At 38.4% G+C, this 21,516-nt stretch overlaps 1 protein-coding gene across 6 annotated transcripts in view; it reads right to left on the bottom strand.

Moving 5' to 3' along the window:
- The window catches only part of LOC132816395 (LIM domain only protein 7-like), a 238,405-nt gene that overhangs the window by 23,293 nt on the left and 193,596 nt on the right, over nt 1–21,516 (bottom strand). For 5 of the 6 annotated variants that reach the window (XM_060825901.1, XM_060825906.1, XM_060825903.1 and 2 more), the window contains 10 exons: nt 20,887–21,029; nt 18,837–19,272; nt 15,978–16,454; nt 15,382–15,496; nt 12,511–12,672; nt 8,227–8,333; nt 7,358–7,412; nt 3,110–3,166; nt 738–763; nt 334–438 (listed from right to left, as the gene is read on the bottom strand). In XM_060825901.1, the coding sequence (XP_060681884.1) occupies nt 334–438; nt 738–763; nt 3,110–3,166; nt 7,358–7,412; nt 8,227–8,333; nt 12,511–12,672; nt 15,382–15,496; nt 15,978–16,454; nt 18,837–19,272; nt 20,887–21,029 (1,683 nt within the window). The remainder of the gene's footprint in view (nt 1–333; nt 439–737; nt 764–3,109; nt 3,167–7,357; nt 7,413–8,226; nt 8,334–12,510; nt 12,673–15,381; nt 15,497–15,977; nt 16,455–18,836; nt 19,273–20,886; nt 21,030–21,516) is intronic. The other variant, XM_060825904.1, reaches the window with a different exon arrangement.

The raw sequence follows: 21,516 nt of genomic DNA, 5'->3' as shown, positions 1-21,516 counted from the left end.
GGCGGCTGGGGATTCTTGACACTCAAGCAGAGAAAAGGAAATGTAACAAGGCACGTTTTCTGCGAGTAGAAATAGGATTAGCAAATGGAGACTCTTCGAGCAAAAATCTAAGATGGAATTTTAAAAAGGTCTTAATTGTCCAATGGTTTGCATCCTGCTTTATTTCACTCTTTGCACAAAGACGTTAAGCAGCTCTATAATGGAATGAACACATTGCCTGGCGTTACAAGGTTCTACATTTTAAAAAAGACTAGAATCCATGCAAAAGCATTTATTAGTAAATTTGCAAAACCATCTCAGCACCATGCGGCTAGCACTATAGCCACACTGTACCTGTAACAAACGCTCCTGCTCTTTCTGCCATACTTCCTGGCGCTTTCTCTCTTCCTCAGGATTCCAAGACCATCGACTTGAAACACTAATTGATGGAATTTGTAGCTAACATACCACAGCAAGAAGAAAGCATGTAACACCTTGACTTTTATTTATTAATAAACACACACAGTGATTATAACTTTCTTCAATGTCAAGTGTTTTTGCGAGTGGTCAACTGAATTATGAAATGTTTGCAATCAATAATTATGGTTTTGTTTTGACTCCAATTCTGGAGACACGCAAAAGGCCAATATGAATCCTTTTAGTGAACCAAATGATGCATGATTAGAAACAGGAATTTTATGACAGCAGAGTGACATTTTATAACTAAAATCCAAGGGAAGAATTGATACTTTACTTACATCACTCACTGCAGATTCGGATCCGCCTGAAGAACAAGAAGAATTTCATAAGCTAATGTACAGTACTGCAGTTCCTCTGCACAGCACAGCAGCTGTGGCTGCTTCACTACAACAGTTCTTTCAAAACAGCATCAGTGCAAGCCACTATAGACTCAAAAAAAATGTTACTTTTTACTGAGCTTTACACCAACACAATATAACGTTAAACAAACTGAATGCCTTCTCAAAGGCATTTAGCAGTTGCAAAAAAAAAGTTGATGGATATGGGAAGATCCAACTTTTATGAATGACTGCACCCCAGCAGACTGGAATGCTGTTAATACCATATGAAAAATTACTAATTGAACTTAATCAGCTTGACGGGTGTTAAAATAACATTACTGATTAAGAGAAGAAATAAAATTGACCCATTGCCCTGAAATTTATAACTGGTGGCACTGGGAAATAACAATAAATTGTTCCTTAAAGTAACTAAGGTGACAGGTAAATGCATCCTAGAAATTGCCCCAATTTTGAATTACCCTCACAACCAAGACATTTGTTTTTCAACTGATTGTACCACTGATAAGAAGAAAGATTTGGAATGTCATGTTTCATAATAGGACATTGGTGAGGCAGCTTTTAGAATAATGCGAACAATTCTGATCTCCCTGCTATAGGGCAGATATTGTTAAACTTGAAAAGGTTCAGAAATATGACAAGGATGTTGCTGGGATTGAAGGATTTGAGCTTTGGAAGAGGCTGAATAGGCTGGGGCTATTTTCAGTGGAGTTGGCACTGAGGGGGTGACCTTCTAGAGGTTTATAAGATCATTTAGGGCACGGATAGGGTGAATAGACAAGGTCTTTTTTCCCCAGTGTAGGCGAGTCCAAAACTGAAGGGCATAGGTTTCAAGCAAAATGGGAAAGATTTAAAAAGGATCTGAGTGGCAACATTTTCATGCAGAAGGTGGTGCGTAAGTAAAATGAGTTGACAGAGTAAGTGGTAGAGTTGGGTTCACTACAACAATAAAAAAAAACCCAAGAATAGGAAGAGTTTAGAAGGATAAAGGCCTGGCAAATGGAACTGAACCAGTTTAGGTTATGTGAACTGCAAGTGCACATTGAACCAAATGATCTGTTTCCATGGTATATTACTCTAGGACTATGATTCTAAACCAGTGTTTGCAATTTATAGGGACTTGCCAAAAAACAGTTTTCTATTTAAAACAGCCAAATCAGTATATGTAAAAATTTGATGAACAGCCTAGAAACTCAAACATGTTTTTGCTCTGCAAGTCCTTCTCTCTCTGTGTGCGTGTGTGAGAGAGTAAATCTGGGGGGATGAAATTCAGCCTGCACAAAGTTCTCCATTGAGTACCGTCTGAGATGATCAAAACTGCAATTGTAACTCTGTCTTCCCTTGCACCCCACTCCAGTTAATTGTTAAGCTTGAGTTAAACACGACCACAGCAAATTGCAGTCAAGACTTGAGCTGCTACAGAAATTTTTGTCAAGTTGTTTAAAATGAAGATTTTGGGATAAAGCCCAAACTGTAACATGAAACACTTGGCAGTGTAAACAGCTGCATGTCCATTTAAGGCACTCAGAAAAGACAACAACCAACACCTCTGAATTTTGTTCTTTTTCATTAATTTGATCATTTTCAATACGCACATCAATACATTTCTTTGTCAAATACATTTTCCTTTGGTACCATATATTTCCAATACTTATCGCACCAAAAAATACACAAAATGGACTACTGTTGCAAGGCAAGGGAAAAGAGGGTGTGAAGGATCAAAGCAGTTCAATCAAAGTTGCAGGAAGATATCAAATGTTGAAAGAAAATCTGTACCAACATTTGCAGGTTGCAGTTACAAACCTAGTATGCAGAATGGATTTTGTTTTGAGAAAAATAAATTTAGCAAATGCAACAGTTTAAATTTCAAATTGTCTAACCAAATGGGTTGAATTCAAACACAGATTTGCAAAGTTAGGCAATGGATTAAAATGGTGGTACAGCCTTCAAAGTGTGCACTGTTTCACCCCGTGCATGTTTGTATCAAGCATTTACACACACACAATAAAATTAGAAAAACAAATACTAGTTTGCCAAGTATCCAACAATGGTTAGAAATTGGAAACTTTTCTTGCATTTTTAAAATGAGAACATCTGTCAAATATGATGCATAACCTTTACCACAAAGATAGACCAACGAATTGCAAGAGAACTGTGAGGAGCCTATAGAAAGAAGCATTTATTAAATCATAAGTTTTCTGAAGCAGATGGACAAGTGAAAAGCGTGAAGATTTGCCCCAATACAGAGCTGACATAGCTGCAAGCCCAGTTGATAACGTCACAAAACATAAATGGATTAATTATCGTTTTACCTTGTTCAAAAAATTGGGATCGTCTTTTAAAGTTTCTCAGGCTAAGGGGCTCAGATGCTAAAGCAAAAATACAAAATATATTAACTACAAAATCTATTTGTCATTAAAAAAAGTTACATGCATCCAGGAGGATAACTATTTAACAAATTACAGCAAAGAATATCCTTGCAGAATACAAGATTTAAAACCAGAATAATTTCAATCTGACATAGAATTCATTTATCGTTTTTTTTCTTTCCTCAATAGCCTTAATCATATGGATGACCAGAAGTTGCACCAAATTCTCTAGGCATCTATTGTTCCAGAAATCAATTACTCCCCGATCATGAGAAAATAAAGTAAAATTTCCTACTCCCGTCAACTCCATCAGAAAAAAACATTTGAGCTGTTAATAGGTACCAAGCATTCATGTTAAAGCTGTGAAAGAGAAAGAGCCAATTGAACTCGTGTAGCATTAAGCCAATGCTATTCAAATATTAAAGTGGGAACATAAAGACCCCGACTTAGCCATTACTACAGAAAGTAGAACTCCGCTAGCCCTTAACTGATCTTCTCTTAAATTCCTGGTCTGCAGTCAGCATGTCTCAGTAAAGATTCCTCGTTCTGACTCAAAGCTGCTTGCCCAGTTCCCAGACACCATAGATTCCTCAGAGAACTCATGAAATATTTGAAAAGTAAGAAGCTTAAACTGCAAAGCCTGTTCCTTTTTCACAGAGCTAATTATGGTCTATCAGTAATGATAATGAGGGATCCTCACCGACATTACCTGAAATCTATCACTTTAGCGCATATTCTTTAGTTGTGGATTATTTTAAAAAGGTAAAGACACTAGTGTAGAGATTTAACTTATTTAATTTAGCTTATTATAAAACCAAACCTGTGTCTCAAGGAAACATTTGCACCAAATTGCCAGGCAATGACCATCTCCATCAAGAAAGAATGTAACCATCTTCTCATGACGTTCAGTGACATCACCAATAATGAATCACCCCACCCCTCCCCACTATCAACATCAATAAAAAAACTGACCAGGATCATCCATTTAGTTACTGAGAATATAATTGCAAGTCAGAGACTAGGAATTCTGCAGCTTATAAATTATATCCTGATTTCCCAAAGCCTGCTCACCATCTATAAGGCATTAGTCAGGAATGTGATGGAATATTGTCCATCTGCCTGGAAGGATGGCATATAGTCCCAACACTGAAAGCTCAATACCATGCAGGACAATGTAGCCCACCTGATAGGGTACCAAGCTACTAAATTCAACATTCACTCGGTCTACCAATGATGCAGAGGGGCTGCACTGTGCACCATTGACAAGAAGCACTGCAGCAACATCCAAATCTGCAATCTCTACCACCTAAAAGGGACAAGGGTAGCAAACTCATGGAAATCCCACCACTTGTAAGTTTTCCTCCAAAGCACTCACTATTATGACTTTGAACTAAACTGTTCTGCCACCACCATTACCTGGTCAAAATCCTCGCACTCCTTTCCAACCAGCAGTGCAGGTCTCCCTACATCATATGGACTGTAGAGTCTCAAGGAGTTGGCTCACCCCCATATTAAGGTCAATTGGGAATCTGAAATAAATGCTGGCTTTGCCAGCATCCCATGAACAAGTTAATGGGAGAAAGCTTGGTGAGAAGCTGTGACAGGTGGCTGGGACAGGGGAGCCCTTTGATGTCAAATTCAGAGTGAAATTGATACACAATTTGTACTCAGTCTCTACAAATGTGCAGCAAACAAGTTTGAAAACTGAAGTTTGGTGCAGAAAAGAATATTGAGTAAAGCATTAGCAGTTACTGTTCTCATTTTAACCATTTCCAGTACCTCTGCTTTCAGTAACTCATAACATTTTAGTGAGAAAAGAGATGAAGGATGCTTACACCATAGAGAAGTTAATCTAGGAGTGACCTCAAAATTATATGAGTAAAGGAGCACAAACTGCTTGTGCATTCCCTTTAAACCACACCAGGTGATGGGTTTGAATTGTTTTGACTACATTTTGTCATTCAATAGCAGAATGCCTTTGAAGATAGCTGGAATTGCATTTACCCAACACACCCACACAACAGTGTTATTCCCAGCTGAGATTTTAGACACATCTGTTTGGACCACACAAGTGGAATTTTAGTACCTAAAAGCGAACAGAAAGCACATTTCTCCCAGAATCTTGACTGGAAAAATATTTTTTAAAGTTCCGGGCCAGTTTAGAATAATTTCTTGAAAATTCACAATAGCTCTTTAGTTGCATGTAAAATAATTAGGCGATAACTTTCCAAGGTTCTCTCAACCTGGATTACACATGATAGAAAAAATCAAACTGCATTTAAGGAATATACTCATTGATATCCAGATATAATAGCGAATGAAATCAATACAATAAGCTTAAATTTAGAGCAAAAAGAATCATAATTTATTTTTCAATTGTCCAAGTGAAGTTCAGACAATAGATTAGATTAGATAAGATTCCCTCCAGTATTCAACAGGCTCTTCAGCACAAGTCCACACCAACCCTCCGAAGAATAACCCACCTGGATTCATTTCCTTCGATTAATGCGCCTAACAAAATGGGTAATTTAGCCTGGCCAATTTACCTGACCTTCACATCTTCGGGAATGTGGGAGGAAACTAAAGTGCCCAGAGGAAACCCATGCAAACATAGGGAGAATGTGCAAACTCCGTACAGTCGCCCAAGGTGGGAATCGATCCTTGTCCCTGGCGCTGTGAGGCAGCACTGCTCACCACTGAGCCACCGTGCCACCTTGTATGACATGATTTTATACACCAATGAGAAATCCTTTCATGCACTTATGGGATTTTAGGATTGAAAAGGGCAAATGAGTGCTTTGTTACAAAATATAGAGATTTTGGAATTTACCTATAGAATCCAAAAATATGTTGCAACAACTTATGGGTGGCTCCAGCATCATCACACATATTATAAGTATTTAGAAATCATTTTGAAAGATTTATTTACACAGAATCTTTTAAGGTCACCATTTAGTTGTCAAACTGTGAGGACTACTTTTAGTGAAATATTGTCTGATCTTGGAATCTCTGTATCGTCAATTTACAGTGGGAGAGAAAGATCCACTGATCTCTGTCTTGAATATATTCAATGACTGAACATTTACTGTCCTCTGTGATGGAGGACTCAAAAACCTTGCAATACTCAGTGAAAATTACCAACCCCTTATCCTGGGAATGAGAAGGTAAACAAAGAACTGTCTACCAGTCTTGCACTTCAAGTCTTGCTGCAACTATTATGTTAACAGCTAAACAATTCCTCACAAATGCCGTCAAACATATCTGAACCAATGCAAAGAACACAGTTAGTTTGAATATTGATGTACTTCATATTGAAGCAATTGTTGCTCCTATGCATTAGAGGAATAAATTTGGTATTTCCCCAAATGCATGACTCACTCATACGTGGCCCAGTTACCCTTTGCTGAATTTTAATTCCAAGGTCCGTTTCCAGAGGTAGGACGGATTCTGGATAGGGAACCCAAAAATGACTGTGGCAGGACTTTGAAGGCTTTTGAGATTTGCAACCAATTTAAGAATTCACATCCTGGAAGGTATATCCAATTAAAGATGGCGAATGGCTCATAAAGCCAGTGGGACCACACAGAATTCTGATGAATGTCTGGCAGCCCCATGGAGGTGGTGGGTGCTGTGGTTGGATCAAGATAACACTTCAAGGTGGACATGCCTCCTGTAGACATGTGAATATTGCAAGTTGTCACTGCAGTGGGGGCACCCTCAGAGAGGGTGGTGTCCTGCTATAGCTGTAGCCCTTGCTGCCATCCTGATGGCCCTGCAGGATATGAAGGCATCCAAGCCCATTTCTCGATCCAACAGCTGACTGGCCTGTTGCAGGGAAGCTCCATCATTCCATTTACTGACTCTAATCATATGTGGAAAACACAAATTCTGCTTGAAGGCTGTGAAGAATGGGCAGTCTAACTGTGACTGGTAGGCAGGAATCCATCATCACCTCAGAAACTAGCTCCATGAATAAAAGGTAGAAGGAACGGACCAGCAAGCCAGGATGCTGGCCTTTGGAGCCAAACTGCTAGCAATCCTACTTCCAACATCACCTTCTGCTGAGAAATAAGAATTCAGGCCACAGAAATAGTGTAACCTCCAGTGCAAAGTTTTCCTTTATGGGTTATTATAAAAGCTAACCCAATCAGAGAGAATCAAGTCTATTTAATTTTGTTAAAAATATTTTACCTTTTGGCTTTGCATCCTCCATCAGATTTTCCTGGTCCCTTTTAGATTTATCAACCTGTTTATTAACACAAAAACATTGCTTCTCAATTAATTTCCTCAAAAATTATTCATAATAAGTCAAAATAAATATAGCATTATAGAGGCTCAATGGGCTAAAGTAACATTGCATAGTGGCAAAATGGAACATACTCCATGAATAAATTTTTCATAAGATCACATCCATTTCTTCCAATATTTAGGTTAATATTATCAGAAGCAGTCAAGATTATCTAATTTCAACTTAAAAGTTAAATAAATCATTGATTTTGTACATGGCATTCCATACTGCATCTGTGTCCAACTTGGAAAATACATGAAAAGGTTGATGTAGCAAAATTATTTCGCATAGAAATCCCACATTTCGAAAGCGTCATTGTTACTGTTCTTCATCAGAGCCACCAATTGTTGTATTTGTTTAAAACTAAAATGGTGGCAAAGGAGAAAATAGTCACCTATTTGCTGCATCTACTTAGGAAGGCTTCCGTCCCAACATATTTTTGGTCATGTGTAACTTGGCATTCCCTCTCATTCTCTGGTTCCACTGAACAACATTGACAAGTGGATGTGCAACCAGGCAACACACAACGAACATCTCAAAGAATCTTTCCATTTAATTACTTTCCCTTTCCTCAACAACTCTCATTAAGGTATTCAACAGTTGCAACAGTACTCTTGAGCTAGAAGAGATTAAATACATTATAGTTGGATGCTTAAAATAATTACATTGCAAATATTTATTTGCAACAATAACTAGCTTGATAAAATTTATCACCATTGCAACTGCCTTAAACATTCAGAAATCATTTGCAGAACGATGTATGAAATCCTACCTCCATTGATCGATTCAAGAATTGGGTCCTATTGGTCACAGAAGCTAGTCCAGCATCTTCCCATCTGGTAGGGTCATTGAAGTTAGTATGTTCTGAATCACTTATATCTAGAATAATATTGTTTATGGGAGTTAGACCTGTCAGAATGATTGATTTAGTTTTATAAATAAAGGTGAGCCAATCAATCAGTCTCTGTAACACAGCCATGTAGGACAAGTCACAAATAGAAAAGTATTGAAACAGTCAGAACACAAAAACAGAAGCAAGAAAGAGACAGGTTTGAAAAGAACATAAGCATTAGGAAGGAGGAGGAACTTCAATCCCTCGAGCCTGCTCTGCCATTTGATACAACCATGGCTCATCCCATCTCCACCTTAACTCCATTTTCCTACCTGCTCTCCATAACCCTTCAATTCATTGCTAATTAAAAATCTGCATCTCCTTATCTGTCCCTGCATCCACTGCACTCTGTGGTAGTGAATTCCTTTGAGAGGAGTAATTTCTCATGTGTTATAAATCTCCTTATCCTAAAACTATGATCTCTCCTTCCATGTTGTTCCACAAGAAAACATAATCTTTTCTACATCTGTTTTGTCAATCCATTTAGAATATTATATAAAATTAGACCTCACCTCATTCTTCTACAACTCCAGAAAGAATAAGTTTAAACTGCTCAATCTCTCTTCACAAAAAAAAACTATGTCTCTGGAATCAGTCTCATAACTGTATTTGAAGCAGTTCAGAAGAGATTCACATCAGTCCTCAAGCAAGGGGACCACAACACTCCAGGCAAGGTCTCACTAATGCCTTGTACAGTTGCAGCAACTCTTCCTTCCTTTCATACTCTTTCTTCAGCAACAATGTCAAATTTCCATTAGCCTTGTTTATTACCTGCTGGACCTGCATGCTAGTTTTGTGTGACTCATGCATGAAGACACTCCGATGCCCTGCACTAAAGCAGCCTGAAGTTTCTCACCATTTACACAGAAAGTTGTTCCTCTATTCTTCTGACCAAAATTGATAAGCTCACGCTTATTCATGTTAAACTTCATCTGCCAAATCCACATCCATTTGTAAATTTATTTCACCATTACAATTTCCTTTAGTGTCATCTGCAAATTTGGCTACGTCCATGTCATTAATATAGACTGCAAACAGGGGCCTCAAGGACTGTCTTGCTGACCAGTTAAAGACATTTGTCCTGATGTGCTGCTTTCTGTTGGTTAGCCAACTCTCAAACCAAGCTAATAAAATTACCTCTAACCCCATAGGATGTTACCTTGTCCATTAACCTTCTGAGCAGCAGTTTATTCAATACCTTCTAGAAGCCTAGGTATACATTTATAGAATCCCTATTATCCACTTTGCTGTTGCACTTTCAAAGAACATTAGAAAATTAGTCAAAAGTGATTTACCCCTCATACTGACTCTTATGGATTTTGACCTTCCAAATGTCCTGTTCAAACTTCTTGAATAATGAATTATAGATTCTAATAGTTTCCCAATGACAGGTGTTAACCTAACTTGCCTATAGTTTCCTTTCTACCTCCCTCCTTTTTGAATAAGATTATAGATTAGCATTTTTCCAATCACTGGAATCTTTCAAACATCCAGGGGATTTTGGAATCTTACAACCAATGGATCTAAATATCACTGCTGTCACTTCATTTACGATTTTAAAAAGGTAGGCCATGAAGCCCTGCTGCTTTCCATCACAAAGGTTTACTCAATACATTTTCCTCGTGATGACAACTGTTGTAAATTTCTCTATTTTTACAACTTCTGTACTACCTGTTACTGTTGGATGGTACAAATTTTCCTCCACTGTAAAAATGAATTAAAATATTAATTTGGTGACTCCACTGTTTTGGTTCCCCATTCTTAACTCTGCAGTTTCATCCAGGGGATCAACATTCACTTCAGCTACTTTATTCCCTTTTATGTACTTGTAAGCTTTCGCTATCTGTTTTTATATTTTGTGCTAGTTTCCATTCTTAATTTTAAATTCCTGGGGGCACCAAGTCATAAAAAGAGCCAAGGTAAGTTAAGAGTTAGAATATAATAGAATTCCTACAGTGCGGAAACAGGCCCTTCAGTCCAACAAGTCCACATTGTCTGAAGAGTATCCCACCAAACCCATTCCCCCTTAGTCTAAATTTCCCCTGTATTCCTCTTCACATCCCTAAACAGTATGGGTAACTTAGCATGGTCACTTCACCTAACCTGCACATCTTTGGATTGTGGGAGTAAACCAGAGCACCCGGAAGAAAACCACACAGACACAGGGAGAATGTACAAACTCCACAGTCACCCGAAACTGGAATCGAACCAGTGTCCCTGGAGCTGAGAGGCAGCAGTGTTAACCACTGAGCCACCACGCGACCCCAGTTATCTGCTGGTTCAAGGCTCTGGAAAAACACCAGAACTCTGCTCACACTGATATCTTCAGACCAAGTTCAGTTTAAAAATCCGACAGATTTAAACATTAAATCAGGGACAAGTGACTGGGAAGTGGAATAGCTTTCCTTAATTTTACCACAGGATCTCAACTGTCACTGTGGAGCCATCGATTCACTTGGAAACCATCCAACTGGTGTAATAATGAATAAAGAAAATAAATGGAGAAGATGAGAGAGAGAGAGAACAACACAAAGAACAAGTTAGACAAAACAGAAGTTGAAAGCAATGATATTGTACAAACATTTATGCACAGCCATACTGCATCAGATGTTCCAAACCTTTCTGCAACTAATTACCTTTGATGGGAAGCCACTATAAAAGTTATTTTTAAAAAAAAACAAAGCAGTGTCTACTGTAATGTTTTCAAATAAATATATAAGCAGTACTTCATGGAAAACCAATTTATCTTATACTACAAATAGCTCAAGACCACATTTATGTACACCACCATTGATCACATATCATCTGCTTGCCTTCAAATGATTAAAAATAAGTTTTGTTTTAGCTTTTAAAAGCACTTTCAGCTTCTTTACCTCAAGAAGTGATTCGAATGTAGGTGTTGCTACCACAAGGAGTAGCTAAAACATTTGTGGGAGCTAGGTAAGTACATTAGAGATAAAAAAATAGATTTATGCACTGACGAGGTTCGATGAAGTAGGGAGGGAGCATTCATGAATCCCAGGTTCATCAATTGAACTAAATCAACAGTTTCTGCATGGAAAACTCTGAAATATTTGTATTTGTGTTTAAATTAGGAGATTAATTTCCTCTGCCATTATATGATAGGTTATGTGAGTGCACATGACTGCACATGGAAGATGTCCTCTTAATCAAAGTGACAGGGCAACCAGGGAGAAAAAGGCTAATGATTTCACAACTGTTTTAGAAATGTATACCTCTTCTTGTCGATGATTCCTTTATATAAAAGTAGGAATTGTACTTGAATTGGTTCTCTAGTTGTGATATACCAAACCCAGATTTAGACATCCCAGTATATAGTGAAAATAAGTTTGAGTGAATTAATTTTCACAGTTCCATGTCCCCTCTTCCTCCTCTAAAAACAGGCATAAAAATGAAATGAATCAGGTATTCAGTTACTACAACGGGAATTTAAAGAGGATGGTAGTGGTCTCAGCTGGTTGGAAAATGAGTGGAGGCCCAGTGTCATTTTTTTTCCAGCAGGCACAATTTTATTACGATGTGGTCTGGCATGTACCTGGGCAGCAATGAGCTAATGTTCAATTAAGCTCCAAGTCACGTTTTGCTCACCTTCTCCAAGATCTGCTAGGCAATCTGAGGTTGCTATCTTTCCAGTACCAGCATTGCCATCAGGAATGGTGCTAGCCCATTGAGGGTGGGCAATGAATCACAAGGTGTAAGTGAGAGCAGGTGGGATCGATCTCATGGGGGATTGGGGTGGTGCAACATGATAACCATCTGCAGGCCATCCTCACCCATCACCATCTCTTGTCACTTATTTTTCAGATGTCAAATTCTTTGATCTGGCACAAAGTTCCTACAAGTAGGGATTGCCCTCCACTTTGCTCTGGTAAACACAATGAGGTTAGCTGAGTAACTTACCTAGATAGTGAGGCACAGACTCATCCCTGGTTAGATAATAATGGTGGCAGGTGCTTAGCACTTAAGGGTCTCAGTTGACTTGTGGACAGGAAGGCCACCTGGACAAAAAACTATCCTCACCACAGTTGATGAGAAAGGGGAGGTGGTTGTAATGGAATTGTTTCACAGTTATTTATTTAGGTCATCTATCTGCAATGTTTGGATAAAATGCTGTAAATAGGACCCAGAGAATGATGGACTTACAACTTTTCTCATATCTTCTGATTTCCAGGTTCAGATTTCCACTCTTGCTTGAATCCTCCATGGCTCTCTGCCAAGTCTGGTGGCTCATACCGGCTACATCATTACCATTGATAGAAATGATTTCATCGCCCTCTTGCAGTTGGCAGAATTCTGCTGGTCCTCCTGACAATGTAAAGACAATTGGAAGCTGTCTTGACCAATGCAGTTTTTAAAAGAAAAACTAATGTATTCTTCTGTCACAATACTGGGAAAGATTCTCTTCTTGCTGGCTTATCAGAAAAAAAGCACCAAAAATAAGAAACAATTGCACATGATTTCTGAATGAAAATCTAACTATTTGGAACAGGTTGTAAATCTACATAATTTCAATTTCCTTAACTGTCCCATTCAAATTTCGTCAATAATTCACAATTAATTCATTGCCCATAATTTGATTAGTTTAGCCACAACTTGATATGAACCTTTGCCGATGACTATCAATGATTAACCAACATAAATTAATCTACTTAGGATAAACAATAGCAGATGATCAGAAGGTAGCCAAAAGTGACTGCATGAAAATGAAGGATAAGACTAAGATATAGGAGCAGAAATGCACCATTCAGCCCATTGATTCCACACTGGTATTCAATGAGATTGTGGCTGATCTGATCTCCACATTGCTGCCTTTTCCCAATAATCCTCAATTCCTTTACTGATTAAAAATTAGTCTTAGCCTTGAATATACTTCCTGACCTAGCCTTCTGCAGTAAGGAATTCCACAGATTCACTAGCTGTTGAGAGAAGAAATTCTTCCTCATCTCTCAAATATATTGAGATTATGCCCTCTGATCATAGATTCTCCCAGAAGGGAGAATCTATCTTTCCACATCTATCCTGTCAGGACTTCTAAAAACATGTAGTTTTAATAAAGTTGCCTCTCGTTCTTCTAAATCTCAAGAACAGGCACAAATTACACAACATCTCATAAAACAGTCCCTTGGCAGAGTGAATGTTCTCTGCACTGCCTCCAATGCCACTATCTTTGTTTAGATGAGGGGCCCAAAATTGGTCATACTATTCCACCTCTGATCTGATGATTGTATTGTAGTTTTTGCAAAACCTCTTTTATATGCTACTTCCTTTGGTATAAAGGTCAATATTGCATTTGGCTTCCTTAAGACCCACTGAACTTAAATGCTAGTTTTTTTTTAATTCATGCACGTGGACTTCCAAATCCCTCTGCTCCATAGCTTTCTGCAGATTCTGTGTCAATCTCATTATTTGCCTTTCCACCTATTTTTGTGTCACCTGTAAACTTGGCTGCAATAAATTCACCATAAACCAAAGGAGCAGAAATTAGGCCATTCAGCCCATTGAGTCTGCTCTGCCATTCAATCAGGCTGATAATTTTCTCAAACCCATTCTCCCTCTGTTGTAATGTATACCTTAGCATTAAGATCATTCATCTTAAGAACTCAATGTGTGTATGTGTACAATGTTGCAACTTTGCCTTGGGTTTGTAAGTTACACACAAAGGCTGACTTGGTATAATGTCTGCTTCATAACTTGTAATGTGTTTTATTGTTTTAAATAAACTAACCCATGGAAGCTAATTAATTCATGATAAGCAGTTAATTATTAGGCTTTGAACCTGACACTGCAAACAAAGAAAAGCTGATGACTTCAGAGCTGTTGCAAAGAGTGGATGTGCAAGCATGGGTTAAAACAGGGGAGCGTGCTACACTACAACTGTATATCTCCTGGTAGAAGATACAAACAGCAGTGTTGCTGTTGGGACACACTAACTCAGACCCCCGTATAGACGGCAGCTCTGAGAAGCAGGACCTCCTCATGGAGAGGTATGAATGTCCCAGACTTAATTTTGTCCATTGCTGAACACTTTCTCAATGCAGTGCCAGGCTCCTGGTATTGCAGAGCCACCATCTGTGATTGGCCAAAAAGCTCTACAAGGCAGGATTTTCTCCTGGAGGGGGTCGAAAGTCTCATGTCATACCAACTAAAGGGCAGTCAGCTGAATATTGAAGTAGGGAGTGAGAAGCCTGCTCTCAGTGTATAATCCAGCCCCAGAGGATAATTGATTTAGATTTTTATGAACCGACAGAATCCTGTGCACTTAAATACTGTTTGGCTGATCCAGATGGGAGGGTACCAGAATGCATTGTACAAAATAACTAGGTTGGCCTATTTTAACCCCTCACTTTCTGTGGGTGGCAGCACTGAGCAGACATGAAAAGCAAAATTTGACTTCATTACTGTAGCTACCAAAACTAGCAGATCCTCAGCAATTAAGTAGCCTCATCTAGTTACATTTATAAAATGTAGACAGAATACATTAACGTATGAAACATTTCCATTTTCCAATATTACCTCGTTATACCTTTGCCAATTAGCACTCAAAAGAAGTCTGGGGAAGTGTTCTGTCTCGAAGAATTGAAACATTAGTGGATAAGGGTGTGACAATAAGCTTTGCATGTTACACAGAAATTATAAAAGACTGCATAGAGCTGTTGAAAAGCTACTGTTTCCAAAGAGGTTGCAAGTAAACAAGCCACATAAAAGTTTAAATCAATGAGATAAAATACTTTATTTCATAAAAAATGCTACTGTGGAACAATTCCCTTTGCATGCCAAAATACACATGTAATTCACTTGATCAGTTTTCTCCGATATGTTTTGGTTAAGTAGAATCCTATAGGGGAGGATGACCTTCCGGCCAGCACACCATAAATCATTCATGGTGATCAGCTAAAACCAGCGTGACTGTTGCTACAGCCACAGAATGAGAGACATGAAATCCAGATACTACAGATTCAAGCTCCAAGACAATGCCAAAGTGTACATTACAATTTAAAAAAAAAACCTAATTACCTTGTTCAACTGACTCGACAGTTATACCCGTAGAGCTCGGAATGGTTGTAAATCCAAAGTCGCGACCACTGTTTGGCCTCTGATTAATAACTATTCGCGAGTTACTGTAGTGTCCCTGAAAGGAAAGTAAAATTCATATAACCCACAATACCAGGACAGCCATCATTAATGCCCCCTGGAAAAGTAATCCAATAAATCAATCAATCAGATTGATCTTGCATGTGACACCAGCAAACAACCATTGGTATGACTGGAATGTCCAGGAACACTCTCTAAATGAGCCAGGATGAACAGTTTGAAGGCTGCAAAATAAGAACTATTCCCAAATGACAAAACCTAGTTTCTGGCTGCTATTTTCCCAGTTCCAGACACCAGTGGATGGGAAAAGCTCACTCAGGCAGTTATGAATAATTGCTTTTGTCGTGCATTTTAGTATTGTCTTTATACATTGATAGATCATTTTCGGGTTGATTAATCACAGATTAATTAGTCTAAAAGAGTTTTCTTTAAAAAAAACGTGTACAAGCAGTCAAGGGAGACTATCATATTACCAGACAGATTTCAAAACCGCAGAGTAACCTACTTATCAGACTTACCTGTTGCGTGGCTGCTGTGGTAACGGGGGCTGTGGCCAAGCTGCTTGTTTTTGTAAAAGAATTCATTGTTACTGGGCCAGTAGTAGTGTCAGGCTCTGACTCTTGAGGAAAGTTACTCTTACTAAGAGATGCTGCCCTTTCTTCTTCTTCCTCCTCCTCCTCCTCCTCTGCCTCGTCCTCATTACTACTCATTACAGGACTGGCCTGTGATTGGTCATCATCATCTTGTTTTGCTAAACGGTTGCTCTTTGCATGCACATCATTTTCTGGTTTTGAAGAAAGATTGACAAGCACTGATCTCTTTTCCTCCATTTTCAAGGAACTGTTGGCCCACGTCGTTCCTTCTTCTTCCTTTGGCAAGACTCCACGACTGTTTTTGGATTCTTGCGCTTCTGGCTTGGAAAAGAAACTTGGTGTGCCCTGGGACGTTTTTGAACCATTCACATCTCCGTTGTATTTAAGCGACTCATCTTGCAACTGAAAAACAAGTTTAAAAAAGTTTTAGACAATTCTCAAAAGCATCTTTCGCTAACAGAATGGATTCATTGGAAGAGACTGCATAGAATACATCGCATAGACTAGTGACAGTAACAGATATGTTTGAATACTAGAATTCAGAAAGAGAGTTGAAAGACCAGTGAAGTCTATAATAATCAAGGAAGATAAATGGCATGAATCAGATAACAAAGAACAAGAGCTAAAGAGAGTATTCCCTTCCACTAACTATTACCTAGGTGCATGTCTGCATCACTAATTGAGCTTCTTTTATTCAACAAAGTGATCAATAGTCACACATCATCTAAGTGGCGCTTTTTCAAAAGCTATTCAACTACAGGAAGCTTCATAAGCCCAATACACCTGGGACCAAACATCAACAAAAACATCTTTAGCCAAGGTCACACAATGAAGAATTCAATGACCAATCTGATGTGCTAAATACAGAACCATTCCTAATTTTATTCCAAAATCCTGGTTAATACTCACACCATGACAATGTTACTACTATGATAAAGGTCCAGGTCCAAAAACAGTGATTACATTTGACAGCAATACAAACACTGACGTTTAGTGAGACATCAAAACCTTATCTAAAGATGGGATTTGCACAGATTTTGTTTCCACCAACTCATAGATCTTTGAGATGTGAAGAACCATTACATTAAAACAGTGTACTTAGAAGAGGCTATCCTTACTACTCCTATACCTCCCAATTGTTTTCCTGCTATAAATATAGGGCAAATCACACCACTACAGTTTCAAGAAACAAATGCAACTGCCAAACTTCAGTGCCTTCAGCTTAAACAAAGTAGGAAGCAGCCTTTACCACTATGAAACCTTTGCAATCTGTTCCCAGCTTTGTCAGGAGCTGCACCTGCTTAAACTTAAAACTAAAGCAAAACAACCATTCAACTCAATTCCAGCTGCATGAATGTGCATTGAGAGGCTACAGTCATTTGATAATGCAACAAGCAGAATTAAAAATCAAACAGATCAACCAATTCCTTCAGCATTTATTGCTGGGAATCAAAATAGGTCATTCTGGAAAACATTAATTAACTCAGCCTGAAAAGGGAGGTGACATTTTGGTTCAGAATCAAAACACTCACAGTTCTTTATTTAGCAAATAGCTTGCATTTCAGCTGGCAACCCACAAAAGAAAATATAAGGCCTCGTCTTGTCCCCACCCTCAAAAGTAAAATATTTGCATGTTCAAACATCAGTATGCTCGTTACGATCAGCAACATTATGGTCATGCAGGAGTTAAAATTGTGAACTGCCAGGAATTTTTTGCAATTAGTACTCGACTACCTTAAATTAATATGCTGAATTAAAATGAGATATTAATTGAAAGCAAGTAATAGCTGATTAAAAAGTGAGACAGAGCTAAAGCACTATATAAAAAGAATGGCACACACAAAAAAAGAGATGTTTTATTATTGCTGAGAGGCATAAGCTTAACACTTCACTCAATTCTTTTTCTGAGAGAATTTAACAACACAGAAATGAGAGATTTGGTATTGATGTGTGACAGTGTAGCACTTCACACTCAATATAAAAATAGCAAGCTGACTACAGCCTTTGGCATCCACAGATGCTAAAGCCATCACACTCAGTACAGTGCCAGAGAAGACTGGCAGCAGCAAGAAAGCCTGGAATTTGTACCAATTTTTAAAAATGTTATTCAAAGTTTACGTGCCACACTCTCTTTGCTCCCAAAATTAAGCTAAGATTTGAAATCTAATTTTAAAAAAAAGGTATGAGTGCTGGACTTTTGAAGCAAAAGACAAAATGCTAGAGTTTATGAATGATCGGCACGCAAAATGTTAACTGGTCAGTTCCTATTACAAATGCTTCCTACTCCGAATTTTTACTGCCATTTTGTTCTTGGGTTACATGCTGAAATGTCACAATGGTGTTGGTTTACCTTTGCTGTTGCAATTTAAAAAGACTTTGCACATAATGCCAAACACAAAAACTAAAACTGGGCGGTAGATTTATAGTTCTGCACAAAGTGTTGCAAAAAGGGTTCAAACTTCTGCCACTCTTCTGCTTCAAGTCGAAAAATACTCAAATTTCTGAATCGTCTCATCCAAAAAAACAGACTAAAAGAGTGGATTACAGCTGGTCTCTCTTTTGTACCAGTGTTAAGATACATAAAATAGAATGGACAGACAGAAATCTGTCTGAATGCAATGTAACAGATCCAAAGAAAACTGCTTTATTATTGATAAATAACCAAGGCATTTGTAACTTGATCAGATGGGAAAAAGCTCCAGCCCGATTATCTTAATTCAACCAGAAACAATCCTGAAACTATTTACTTAAATAAACCCGTGAGATTCATCCACAATAACTTACCTGATAAGATCTAGAGAGGGATGAGACTCTTTTAGATTGTGTACCATAGGGTCTTGGCACGATGACAGGTGCAATCCTGGATACATCAGGTGCCTGGTAATTCCTGGGCAAAGAATTTGAAACCTTGGTTTGTTCAGTTTTGGGATCCATTACATGGCGGGTATACAAAGCAGCAGAGCTTTGCTTTCCTGACAGATTGTTGACACTGCTTTTCAATTCAGACGCGGTCGTGCTCTTTGAGGCTTGAGGTGGAGGTGCTGAGGAAACCACCACATGCCTCTGGGAAGTGAAAGGGGTTTCACTCGCCACTGTGGAGCTTCTCTCATAAAAACGTCTTGGAGGTTTGGTTTCTTCAGCAAACACTTCTTCGTCAGAGGAATTGAGCTTTCTGTAATCAGTTTGGTCACCGGCGTATGATCCCTCCTGTCTGAGCTCCCTGTGAGGGAGAGGGGAATTAAAGAAAAGAGCAGAAACACCTAATTAGAATGAATGTGAAACTGAGATGATAAGTAGGTGTGGTTCACTGAAGCTATTTTGTTAGGCTGTAATTTGTACGCTGTAGTACAACTGAGAAAAGTTCTTTACAAACTGGAAAACTAGTCAGCTTCAAGATAATTAGTGTTGTATTTCAATCCCAACCCCCAACAGAAGGAACCTGACTACATTTGCTTGATATATTCAGAAACAACACTGAAGAACAATTTCGCCAACTTATTGCATACTTTGAATTTAGAAGATAAGGGATTGCACATTTGATGTCACTCTCAGGAAATACAGTCCATCCGAAAAGAATGTGACTGCACATTTCCTTTACATCTGGTTAAGCTTTATGTTTGAATGAGTGATGCTCAAAAGTATTTTAAATACTGATAAAAACACTTCAAACTTCACTTGATAGTATGCTGTTCCCCCCCTTAACATCTCTCGTGCTGCTTAATGATGTGAACTAAATAATTCAATGCACATCACTTCCTTCTCAAAATGCGTAGAATCAAAATTTCTAATGAGCTACCAAATTTCTTGATACAACAATGACTTCATCTGCTTCAATGGAAAATAAAATTAAAATTGACTTCAGATCCTGGCATCATAACCAATTAGAAAGCATCACTGTACCAGCAAGTAACTAAGACATTGCAGAGTCTTCAGCTGTATACACACAACAATCAACAGCCATTGCTCTCAACTAAAGTTTTATTTTGCAGTGACTATTTGATTGAGCAACAAATTAGCATGGAAATTCAGAGCAATCTTTTGGTTACTACATGTTCACACTGCCACCAAACATCCAATTTATAGTGGAACGTCCACATATGTAAACCTAAAACTTCAAAATTGGAATGCGAATTTATTTTTGTTGGAAAGATGAATTTTATCATTAAAATTACAAGATTATTTAAAATGTTATTCAGCATTTTCATGCTGACTACATATATTGTGTTTTTATTTTTGACATCCCATTCCATTAATGCAAAGAATTGGACTTTGGCCAGTTGGTGCAGATTCAACGGGCCAAATGGCCTTTTTCTGCTTGGTAGGGGTTCTATTCTATGAAGTAGGCTACACTCTCCCAAGCTGTCCACTTGCTGCCACAAAATATGGGTCAACAACATGGATTCCAAAGGGATTCTTTTTATTATTACAGTATTTATGCTATTGGGAAAAATCAAGATCAATGATCTATCCTTCCGCTCCCCCACCTTACTGTATGAAACAACTGATGATAGTTACCATAGGAAATTACATCAACCACCCAAGGAAACACAAACATATAAATAGAAAGTGGGCTATACCACCAGTGCTTCATTCAGAGGCTCACTGAAGAGGTTACCTAGTATGGTGATGAAACATCTGAAAATGAACCTTCCAGCTCAGTGAGCAAATCTACATCCAGAACAATTGAAGATATCTGCAGTCAACAAATGTAAGGCAGCTTCATACATTCTTGAATATAAAAGGCAGTGGGCCAGCTGCAGAACCTGCTAGCAATATCCTGCACCATTATATAGGTTGACTGGAGCAACTGAGAATATTAGTGAACATGAGTTACCTTTCTTTCCTAATTTGTCTGAATGTCTTTGTGGGTTTAGCACTCTCTCCACTTGTTATTTTCTCAATTTCTTCTCTTTCGTCCTTCTTCCTCTGCAAGTCCGAAGTATAACTTTTGCGTCGGTTTTTCCATTTTGCCAAGTCCTGGACACACATTGTGAAAAAAAAAAATACGTTACAGGCATTTCTAGCAACAGAGTACACAAATACAAGGAAGGAAGGAAGATTTACAACCAACTTGGATGTAAATGCACATGTTTCTTTTCCTTTCAAAATCTCAAACACATTATTCATATTCTTTTATAAATCTGGGCCATGCTGTCCCTGAGCACACCTGAAGGATAGGCAGCTGACATCAGATTTTCAGAACACAAACTAATTGACGCAAGTAGGCCACAGATTCTTCATGAAGACAATCTACGAACCTATTGATGACCAATGCCACACCAGCAACTTAAACATATGGTTAAGCACTTGGTATAGAGAAAGTGAGGACTGCAGATGCTGGAGATCAGAGCTGAAAATGCATTGCTGGAAAAGCTCAGCAGGTCAGGCAGCATCCAAGGAACTGGAGATTCGACATTTCGGGCATAGGCCTTTCTTCAGGAACTTGGTATAGAGAGCACATCAC

Source organism: Hemiscyllium ocellatum, chromosome 6, assembly GCF_020745735.1.
Source record: "Hemiscyllium ocellatum isolate sHemOce1 chromosome 6, sHemOce1.pat.X.cur, whole genome shotgun sequence".
NCBI lineage: Eukaryota > Metazoa > Chordata > Chondrichthyes > Orectolobiformes > Hemiscylliidae > Hemiscyllium > Hemiscyllium ocellatum.
This window is presented reverse-complemented; position numbering and strand designations above follow the sequence as displayed.